Source organism: Pararge aegeria, chromosome 13, assembly GCF_905163445.1.
Source record: "Pararge aegeria chromosome 13, ilParAegt1.1, whole genome shotgun sequence".
Classification (NCBI taxonomy): Eukaryota; Metazoa; Arthropoda; class Insecta; order Lepidoptera; family Nymphalidae; genus Pararge; species Pararge aegeria.
Window position 1 is genome coordinate 13173323 of NC_053192.1, and position 11638 is coordinate 13184960.

Sequence of the window (11638 nt, forward strand, 5' to 3'; positions counted from 1 at the left end):
AAAAAATGAACTGTTGTCAAATTAATTATTAATTATCAAATTAATTATTAATTATCAAATTAATTGAGCGTAAACGTTGTAGCTTGGCACAAGAAAATGGACGTTGAGGGAAAAAGTAAAATGTAAACAACACCAAACTGTTAACTATAACTTTTATTCCTCCATCACAAATACGTGACTAGAGTTAACAAATATGGCAGTGATTGAGCGATAAACTTAAGTAATTTATTTAAGCCCTCTGGCCAGGCTCAGGCTTTGGTGGGTTGGCGGCGATGTAGGCGAGAGACCTGAGGATGTATTCTGGGACCGCTGGTGGGACGGGGAGATGGGCGCCCTGAAAAAAAGATAAATAAATTAGCAAGGTCTATACAGATACCTTTAGAATCACATATTTCGGTAATAACATTTATTGTTAGCGATAGTAGAGCTTTTTGTGACAGAGTTCAAAAAATTCAAACTCCATTTATTTCAAGTAGGCACTTTTGAAACGTCAAGTCTGTCTGTGTAGTGACTCTACCACCGGTTCGGAAGGCAAATTCTACCGAGAAGAAGTTATCAAGAGACTCAGCAGTTTGCTATTTTCCAAGAACAACAATTTAGATTTTACGTTTTAACATATTTTTTTTTAACTTCGTTCGTCCAGGGAAGTACTGCAGCTATGCTTAGTTCTGTCGCAGAGCAGCGGTATTGCAATTCCGGTGTTCCGGTCAAGTTTCCGGAGCAATTTTGCACATGAGGCTTAAAAGCTACGCTCGAGGTTGATAGACACAGGGCGGCACTTTGGCATGCTCTGCGAAGTGTTGCTTTCCATCAGTTGGGCCATCCGCTTGGCATATTATAAAAAAAACAAATACATAATATGCGTAGCGCAACGGACTTTGCGGTTGTTAGTTCAGATCAATGATGCATCGGGACGTGGCATCATTGCTCGTGCAGATGGAATACCCCAGACAGTAACTTGTGTGAATATTAGGTGTGTGCATATCACTTGCAACACTAACATTTGACATATTTTAACGGGTCATATGTAAACGTTTAAGCAAGAAACTTGTGCAAGACTTGCGCAAGTGCTCCTATAGGTGCATGCGATCTCAAAAATCGCCTTTGGTGTGGGTATTTTAATATATGACAAGCTATGGATTGCTTCGTGTATTTTACCATTTAGTTCATTTTAACTAGCATTTTACCTGAGGTTGGTATCCACCTTCGTCAGCTATGTAGGTGACCGAGTATACTTGGCCGTCAGTTCCGACATATGAGTTGGATCCTTGTACTTGGATACTTTCGTTTTCCTAAAAAAAGTAACATAGAATTAAATTCATATAATGCGTCCTGGCATAGGCATTAAATAGATTCATATCCTCGAAGCCTATGGGTTTTATAGAAATTATTAAGCTGTGTGCATTAAAATTGAGGAGATTCGTAGAACAACCAGAGTTATGGAGATTGGTCGCGAAGCATCAGTGAAAATGGACGCATAACTCCGAGAACTGATGAATGATATCCCAAGGTGCTTTAATGGCTACCCAACACAAGCTAAACACAACGTTGGCCGTCAACCAATTAAGTTTTCATCTCTAAGTAACATTATGTTCTAAGTTCCCAGTAATTTGTTGAAATTTAATAACATTAGAAATCAATTCTAAAATTAGATAAGTTTTTTCGCTGCCTATAACAAGTTAAAAAATAAGGTCATAGTATCACGCGGTCACATAGTGCTCTTGGAATTTATTTATATTTAATTATGTATTGACCTAACCTTTAGGATATATCAAGGTTACCAAAACATTTTAATTTATGTAGATGTTTTCGACTTATTTCCTTATATGGCATTCAAAATTTAATTGATATTTGTCTTAAACTAGATGACCCTTTTGAACCTATAGAAAAAATATATTGAAAATAATCCAAATTGTATAATAATACAAAGTCCGAAGTCCCGTACTTAAAAAACAATTTAAGAGTTTCGATTTTTGTCAGCAAGGAACAAGAAAAAGAAGATTAGGAAAAACCCAAAGAAGCCCTTGGGTAGTATGTTAAGGAATGAAATTAGAGTAATTAAGAATATTTTATAAAAGTAAAATGTGCTCTATGTTAGAGAAATTTAATTGCTAAATAATTGGAATAGGAAATCTTTAGTTTTTATTAGAAAAAAAATAGGTCTGCACATATTTTCTAATACAAAGTAAAGATTTCCTATTCCACCTGACACCCCCAACTCGTCAGTGGTTGAGGCGCCCATTTACACTCCCAAGCCCAATGTCACTCTTATTCCGGGATGTCCTTTACGACCCAGACGATGTAATTACGATCGTCAATCTGTCCCAATTAGGAAGGATGAGGCCTGAGAGCCTTTAATTCTTCGTTCATCCAGATTCCTTTATTGTCATGGGAGCGTTCGGTTAAGGCTGAAGGGCGTGGTTGCTGGTTTATACCAGCATGAGGCCTCAAATTGATGGACACAGGACTTCATGTGGCAGGACCGGTATTGGTCTGTCCATAAGCAGTTCTTTCCACTTACTATCAGGTGGGGCATCTGCTTGGTCCGTCAATTAGTGAAGACAAAAAGGAGTATGTTTCTAGTCCGTAGTCTGAATAACATAAGTAGTGTAATCGGGCATGCCAACCGATGGTATACCTGAGGATTTTCTTCCTCCAAATCAGGAAAAAAAGGTGGTCATCAGCTAAAATCCTTTCGAGGTTCGAAGAAAAAAAATCTACAAAGTTCTTACCTTTCCAACGTTCACGAGGACTCCACTCTCTTGAGCTTGGATGTCATTGCTGGTCTTGAATGAGAATTGGTACTGGTCGGGTAAGACATCAGCGTCTTGGTTCACGATGACCGCTTCACCGTCGCGGGTTTGGGCGTCAGCGGTGGCGACAGCCACGAAGGCAAGGATAGCGATGAAGGATTTCTGAAAACAAATTACTGTTAATCGAGCAAATGTAACAGTAACCGCTGTATGTACCACATTAAACCCCTCGAAACACAAGAAGTAGGTAAATCGATAAACTGGTCCTGTAAACCAATTTTTTACCGACGACGTCCTCTTTGGCGAAGTCGTGTATGGTCTTAAAAGTGAGAGGGTCTAGAATTGTTTCCCAGCAGAGGCAATATAAAATTTCAGAACTGTATCTAGTCTGGCATGGTGGGCTTTGACCGTGCCTTGCTAGTTAGCACCCTTCAAGAATATTCCGTAACAGCTTAGCCCGCTACCATCTTAAACTGCATCACCGTTTACTACCAGTCAAGGGCTAGTAATTTGTTGTGAAATTAAAAGAGAATTAGAACAAAAGCTTGTGGGCATTTTTACAGGAGACACAATACAAAAAGAAACCATTTGATATCCCATTAACAAATAACAATCGATTTCTGTTATGTGAATAATCTACGCTCATTACACATTTAATTAATTTCAGCTAATTAAATAAATCCGAGTAGGTAAATGCACTTACCATGATGTGTGTCAAAGTTAACAGACGATGAGAAACTGTGTCTGTAAAATAATCGCCGCCTGTTTTATACTCTGAGAATTCATACGATTACACTCTTATGTATCGCCATTTGCATTATTTTGCAACAAAGAAGCTCCGATATTGAATGTGATTTGATTAATTTTTTTCCCAAGGTCACCGCCATTTGATTTTTTTACCATTTTCTGCGGTTAAAGGTTAATATGTAAATAAAGATATTTTAGTAATCTTTTTTTAACGGATTTTGTATAAGTTATGTATAAGTTATTGCTGACCTGAAACTTCTACCAGACAGCTCTCACAGTGGGCGTTTTGACCTATCACACGTGGTCCAGCAGAGCTAGCGCAGGCAGGAGACAAAAATTATATCTCCCGTGTCCACCTGCTAATGTACTGGAACAGGGAATAGGAGAAGTTTACCCCCGTTTATTGTTACACATTATTTGGATATTATTTCTACTTGTGCGCCAATGCTCTGATAGTTGATAAAGCTGTGGGGGCAGATACATTTTTATCAGGGTAGCTTTATGTCGCACGGGCTTTTATGCTTCACATAAAGACACATAAGTTCTTGTCATGCAAATAATGCACTGATGGCCTAGGAGATTTTGGAGCCTCCCAATATGGGAGGATAGCCACAAATGAAATTTAAGTGGATAGGAATCCGAAATAAAAAAGTTTGGTTTCTTGTTTTTGGCGATTTCCACCCCTAACTAACTTCACTAGTAGTTAATAGTAGTCAGTTAGTAGTTAGTTCGTCGTAGTATTTATATATACTATAACTAAATTTTAATCTATATATATATAAAAGAAAGTTGTGTTAGTAAATGGTGTACCATTTGTAACTCAAGAACGGCTTGACCAATTTTTATGATATTTGATTTTTTGGATTTCTCTTAGACCGGAATACGATAATAAGTATTAAAATATAACATTCATAAAAAAAAATGATCCGCGGTACGAAGTTCGCAGGGACAGCTAGTTAATTATATTATGTACTTTTGATCTATATGTGTAAACTAGATAATGTAATAGTCGCATGTATTTATTTTAAAAATTTGTACTACCAGCAGTCTATTCTCCTCTTCTTTCTTCATAATTCGAAGGTTGCCCGACAGAGATCGCTATTAAGCGATAAGGCCGCCCCTTGTATTCTACTTCTTTCTTCATGTTTCTGTTTTTATATATTTTCGTATATGTGGTACCTATACAAAGAAAGACTTAAATTATAATAAAAATAATAATAATACTAGTTAGCCCTATATTCCCCGCAGGTGCAATTTACTCTGGTCCGGTTTAGCGGGAGGCATCTGCAGCGACTAGTTACCATCACAATGACAAACATGTGCCGCTAAGCGCACATCTTTGTCTTTGTCCCTTAGCAACATATCTTTAAAACTACAGCGACTCACTCTAGGTGAGTTAGGGAGGTCGTCAGGTAGGTGCGAATAGATCGAGTACACCAATATCTTAAGGATTCCTTTCGCTCCCGATTTCATACGAGACTGATGTGATTCCCATCCAGTGACTTGCGTATGTAAGTAAGAATTCAATGTAAAAATGATTTTAACCTTAACGTCATCAGCACCAAAGTAACAAACTCAAGAAAGCCGCAATCCAAAGCTTTAAAATTCGTCTTTCAAGTTTAATATCAACATCACATCAACCCATTACCGGCCCACTATAGAGCACGAATCTCCACAATGAGAAGGTGTTAAGGCCGCAGTCCACCACGCTGGCCCAGTGCGGATTGGTGGACTTCACACGCCTTTGGAAACATTATGTAGAACTCTCAGGCATGCAGGTTTCCTCACGATGTTTTCCTTCACCGTCGAAACAAGTGATATTTTAACTACTTAAAACGCACGTAACTCAGAAAAGTTAGAGGTTGGGATTCGAGCTCGGCTCGAGCCCGAAAGTCAAGGCGATTTCGTACCCAATACAGCACCGCTACGAGCTTCAAACAATTGCTGGCATCTAATTAAGCTGTAATGTTGCACACCTATGGAACTACCCGCTTCATTAAAACCCCTCGGATAGGCTGATATAACCGTAGTAAACTGCCATAGTACTTTTCATCTTTCGCTCGTAACGTGCACCATCGAGGCTCAAAATCCAATATATTAGACAAGCGTGTTTTATTTTCAACTAGGTTCCCAGCCCGCTTCGCCGGGCTAGATTTTGCTTTATTTTATTAAAACAAAAAAATAGGAGTGCTCCGATCGTCACCAAACTTTACAGGATTATACGCCAAGTCAATCCGGAGATTCCCTGAAAGTTTCATTGAAATCGGTCCAGCCGTTTCGGAGCCTATACGGAACATACCCACACACTTTCTCTTTTATATATAGATAGTACCGTACTTGTACTAAATTTATGATGCCAAGATTAAGTTAAGTTTTTACCTTACTGCAAGTTGATGGACCTATATAATATAGCTGGATTTTTAACAAACAAGGAGGTTTTATGCGGCAAAAATAGTAGACATTTCCTTAAATTAACAATAGTATTAACAAGAAATACAAATTAATTAATATTAATAAAACTATAAACTTTGCAATGTCAACCTCACTTCTCTTATATTGACAGTAAGATTGTGTTTTTTTTTGTTATTTATTTTTAATTTTAGCAGTTTTTACAGTCATTTTGCGTGCGACAAGGATAGTTTGTAATTTGTGTGCGCCAAGTAAACTTGTCGCACTCAAATAACAGTTTCATTTACGAAAAAACTCACGCGTCGTTTTAAAATGGGCAAACAGCTCTTTTTCAACCTCAACAGCGATTACTAAGATACTACATATCCCGCATGAGTAATAAAAATATCTTTTTCCTTATCTCTCATGATAAATGAACGTTTAATTTTATCAAATTATTCCCAATTCATAAGTTATGTTTTTAACATGTTTTATTATTTTTTTTTTTGCTGGGATTTTCTCGTAACTATATAGTATAATGTTATGTGCGGTGATAGGTAGGGCTGAGTTCGGTCTCCTTCCACAATATGAAGGGGGTTAAAGCCGTAACCAACCACGTTGGCCCAGTTGGTGTACTTCACAAGGCACGGAAAAGATGAGTAAAGTAATGATATGAATGCAGGCTTGATAGTGATCAAACGTAACTCTATCAATAATAATATTAAATATAAAGTCATAGGTCACTCCAGGTAGACTGGAAAAAATTACCTCATTCATTATTACAAAACCTGTTTTTGTTACACAGGTGTATAGTTTAATAATGTATAAAAAAAATTGCAATATCTATTTGTGAGTTCGTAATAACTGGCGATTTGTTAAAGTATTTGTATGTTTGTCTATTGTTTGCGATTCGGCGGCCGCAAGAGGGCTATGCAAGCGGTAGGCAACAACCGGTTGGCAAAGATAGTACATTTTAATACACATCATCATCATCAAATCAACCGACGTGACGTCCACTGCTGGACATAGGTCTTCTGTAGGTCGTTCCAAACTCCACGATTCTGGGCCGCTTGCTCCAGCGGCTCCCCACGACCCGCTTGATGTCATCTGTCCATCTGGTTGGGGGTTTATTACACATATCTACTCGTACATTAATAATAAATTATAGTTTAAAAAAACTAAAAAACACGCTTTCTATAGAAAACCGAACTAAAAGAATAGAAAATAAATTTTAATAAATTAAAATTAAGAATAGTGTTCAAAATTTCAATAAATATAAATTAATAATAGTGTCAATGAATCAAAAATATTTTATTGTAAAAAAAAGCGTGTTTAATAGTTCGAAAAAACTAAAAAAATCTTATTTTTTATATTGAAAATTGGAATAATCTTTTCAAATTAGTGTATTGTCATCAGTCCTCGATATGTCTACAAAGTTTGAACGAAATCTGATCGTTCAAAGTAGGACAAAATCGAGCTCAAAGGGGTCTAAAAATATAAAATGTTTTTAGATTTTTTTTTTATTCATAAGTATTGGGTTTTTCTATCAAATTATTCTTATTACCAGCCAGGAGTTTGGAAATTAGCGGTGATTCAGCCCCGTGCCTTTGAGCACAATAAGCTGTGGGTTCTGCGCCTGATCTCATTCCAGTCGTGTCGGAACTGCCAGTGCGGAGTTGTGGACTTTTGAGAACATTATGGATAACTATCAGGAATGTAGGTTTCCTGACGATGGTTTCCTTCACCGGTGAAGAAAATGATATTTTAATTGCTTAAAACGCACATAACTTAGAGTTAGAGGTGCGTTTTTTCGCGGGATTAGAACTCGCCGCCGCTAAAGTAAAGTCTAAGTTCTACCCACTGGGCTGTGACAGCTCGTTAATTTTATTATTAAGGTTGTTGTTTATTGGTATTGTAATTCGTTTATCAGTAACTACAGTAACACAACATAGTTTGGTATATGCTACTATAATTCTGTGTCGGGTACTAGCCATGTTATTGGTAGTCTGTGGTGATTTAGTGTGAGTCGGGGGCTGCCATGTTGGGATGTTGACGAACGAGACTCTTTGAAGTAAATAAATTTTGAATCTTAATTGAGAAACTGTGATACTTATAACTCTAAACTAGATATTATTGATGTTTAAATGTAAGAATATCATTGAAGTGATACGCAACTATTACTTAATAGGTACATAAATATTGAATATCGTGAATAATTTGTAAAAACTATCACTATGTTCGAGTAAATGACTAATTTTTCTCATTAAAACCTTATGCCTTTTATTTAGGCTCACCTCACATTCTGATTCAGTTTTTTTTATGAAATAAAAAAAAACTGAATCGTTCAAAATTCACAAAAAGGGAATACTCATCCTTATGTCAAGGTTCTTTTAATAATATCAAACATAAGACTGTTACTTCCTTAATTGGTTTTCTGAAGCCTGACCTAAGCGATTGGTAAATGTCAGTAGTCTAATACCAGAATTAACATACATATTAAATGGAGATCAGTAGGTATTAATGTTGCATTACATCAATGTAAGTAATGTTAATATCATTACGCCTATAACTAGTTTGTACACGACTTTGCTAGCCTCAACCAAGATTTCGGGAATTCATTCAAATCGTTCTTTTAAAAAAAACTATTTCCCCATTTCACGAGAACATAACTTTTTCTGAATAAAAGGTGTGTCCTTTTCTGTACACTGTGACAACGTGTATGCAAAATATATAAAATAAAAAAACCCTCGACTTTCAATGTTGTGCCATCTTGAATTTGAAATTTTTCAGAGCAAATAAAACAATAAAAAAAAAAACAAATTTATCCGTTCAGGAAATACGTTGCCGCATATACACACACACGCGTGCACACACACATACTCACACACACATACACACAAATTTAATAACACATTAATAACGTTATAATTTATTTAATCGATAGTATGTGACATATAGTGACATAGTATAGTGACACCACGGCAGTCTCCCATTCGTTGGGACCTGGGATCGACTTCGATTGGCACGCATCTCTATTTTTACGGTGAAGGTAAATTTCATTAGATAACTTGGATGGCTAAGAGTTTTCTATAACATTCTCATAGGCGTGTGTGGGCCGTAATCTAGGTAGGGCCCGTACACTCCGCACACATGTGTCCTAACTTATATTCTAAATGCGAAAGTGTGTTTTTTTGTTGATTTGTCCTTCCTTCACGCCCTAACTAAGCAACCAATAAACTTGAACTTTCGCATAGTTCTTCTTCTACTGCTTGCGGCTCAGGTTCGACTGGTCCCTGGTCTCGCGTCGACCGGTTACGATCTATTGTGACGCCGCTACCTAGATCTCCCATCAAGGTCGGCGACAAGAATAGCAGCACTTTCATTGCTGGAAGAAATTAAGACCAAAAGAATGCTGCGTTTATGCATCAACGCGGGGCAGAAACAGATTAAGTGCATCGGCTTCTCCGCAGTCTCTTTGCAGAGTCTGCATAGATCTGTGCTGCAGCTTTAGGTTCAATATGTGTCTGTCAAGAGTACAGTAGAGTAGCGTAGACTAGTTAAGAGAAGAGTAGAGTAGTGTACCGTAAGCGCTCGCACTAGGATGCATAGGTTTTTCCGGTTGAGTTCCAATGCCTCCGACGCGGTCCTTCTTGGCATAGTGAATAAAGATGCATTGTTACAAAGGGTCCTTTTTATCCCAGAAAACCAAACACCCACGGGATGCGTAAAAATGCGGATAAAGAATATTTACAACAGTGGGTCGATCATGCTGATGTCAAATGATGAGCGACTTTTTTATCTTCCTATCCAGCTATAAGGAAACCAGATGTTATAACTGGGCGCGGCTACGGGTCTCAACTAATAAAAATATTATGTGCCTACTTATCTTTGTTATTTGCCTTTAACATATTTATCACAGGTGTAATAAAAATATAACCTTTACATAATAAACGAGTTTAACATAAATTTATTCATATGCAAAACGACTTTTGTTTTGGTTATTGTAAAGATACCATAAAAAAGTACCTCCTTAAGAACCAAAACGTTACAAAGATGACGTTAATGAGAGGCTTGATTTTAATCCCACAATCCGTTGCCACCCCTTTTGAATAAATGTGGGGTGGCAACGCACCAAATAAATTTAAATAGATAATATTATATTTTACAAAAACGTACATCTTTCGTATTCATATAATCATCATCATCCGCAGACTGCCATAGGAGAGACGGTTATAGAGCATACACCCACCACGCTACTTCCATGGTTGGTGGGTTCAAGACATAACCAAAGAAGCCGCTGCTTCTTTGGTTGATAGGTCCAAAGGTTTCGTTCATGAAATGCTTAAATATAATATTATTATTATTATCTTCTTTAACCACTCCAGGAGTTTTGCTGAAGCATATACCTACGCTTGCAGTTTTGTTCATTGCTCGAAAATCAAGCAGTACTTTGAGTTAAACTTCGAGAAGTCAAATAATAATTTATTTTATTGTTAGTTAAAACGGTTGTATTAATATGACTGTATCGTTATTGAAAATTTTTGACGACCTTCCTGGCGCAGCGGTGAGTATTGTGGTTTTAACACAAGCTACGCTTACTTTGGGGCTAGATGGCGATGTGTGTAGTGTCGTAGTATATTTATAAAAAAAAAAAAAACTTCTCTTCTGTCTTGGCTAGTTACCACCGTACCGAAAAATAAATGCCGCTAAGCGATTTAGCTTCACGATGTCACGTAGAAATCTATTAGGGGGGGTTTAACATAATACCTTACAGGTTAGCTCGCTAGCATCATCACTTACCACTAAGTGAGATTGCATCCAAGGGCCATTTAGTGGACTAGAAAGAAGGTCGCTGATGAAATAACAATAAACATTCATCACCTTTATATCAACCCATTTCTTTCGCTATTCGTTGCGGAAGAAATGGGTTGACACTACTTGTCCAGTTATAAAAAAAAGCTTATATGTGCTTGAGACCAATTTATTACCGCCAGCAGGAAAGGGTAAAAATATATCTCTTCTATTCACTGTTCCCGTGCTTTAGCAGGTGAACAGTGAATCGGGGGATCTATTTTTTGTCTCCTGCCTGTAAATGAATGAATGAATGAATACACTTTTATTGTTCACCAAAGAAAAAAAGTAGTTACAGAGCTATAGATATAAGAGCAAGAGAGTACAATTTCGTGGCTTTATCGCTACATAGCGATTTCTTCCAGGCAACCAAAGGCGTAAAAGAAAAAAACATAGAAAAGAGGTAGTTGGTGAAATCAATAAGATTTCAAAATTATACAAATATATTAATACAATATTTAACTATAATATATATTTATATATACTAGCTGACCCCAGCGCCATCTGTCGGGCTGATTTGTGAATCTAAACCATCCAGGGTGCCACCCAAACGCATACCGAAAAATTAATTCAAATCGGTCCAGCCGTTTAGGAGGAGTTCAGTGACATACACACGCACACAAGAAATATATATATAAAGATATTTAGATATAAATATATTACATATAAATACAAATAAGATATAAACATACATGAAATTACCCATAATTAATGTAAAGTACTAAAAATCATATACAACATATATAAATATGTAAAAATATAACATAAATACTTATATCAATAATAGGTGATGAAAAATTGAGACAAAACACATTATATGTCACACTTTATTACAACTCGTTATTATCTTACATTTGTCGGTGCTAAACATAAAAACAAAACAAAAAGAAACGTGTACT

General features: G+C 36.7%; 1 protein-coding gene across 1 annotated transcript; it reads right to left on the bottom strand.

The window, feature by feature from the left end:
- Positions 1 to 229: 229 nt before the first annotated feature.
- On the bottom strand, positions 230 to 3467 carry LOC120628891 (cuticle protein CP14.6-like). The gene is made up of 4 exons (XM_039897554.1): positions 3457 to 3467; positions 2733 to 2915; positions 1188 to 1292; positions 230 to 334 (listed from the first exon to the last, which is right to left on the bottom strand). Exons 1-4 carry the CDS (start codon positions 3457 to 3459, stop codon positions 230 to 232), a joined length of 396 nt encoding a protein of 131 aa, XP_039753488.1. The 5' UTR covers positions 3460 to 3467.
- Positions 3468 to 11638: the final 8171 nt, after the last annotated feature.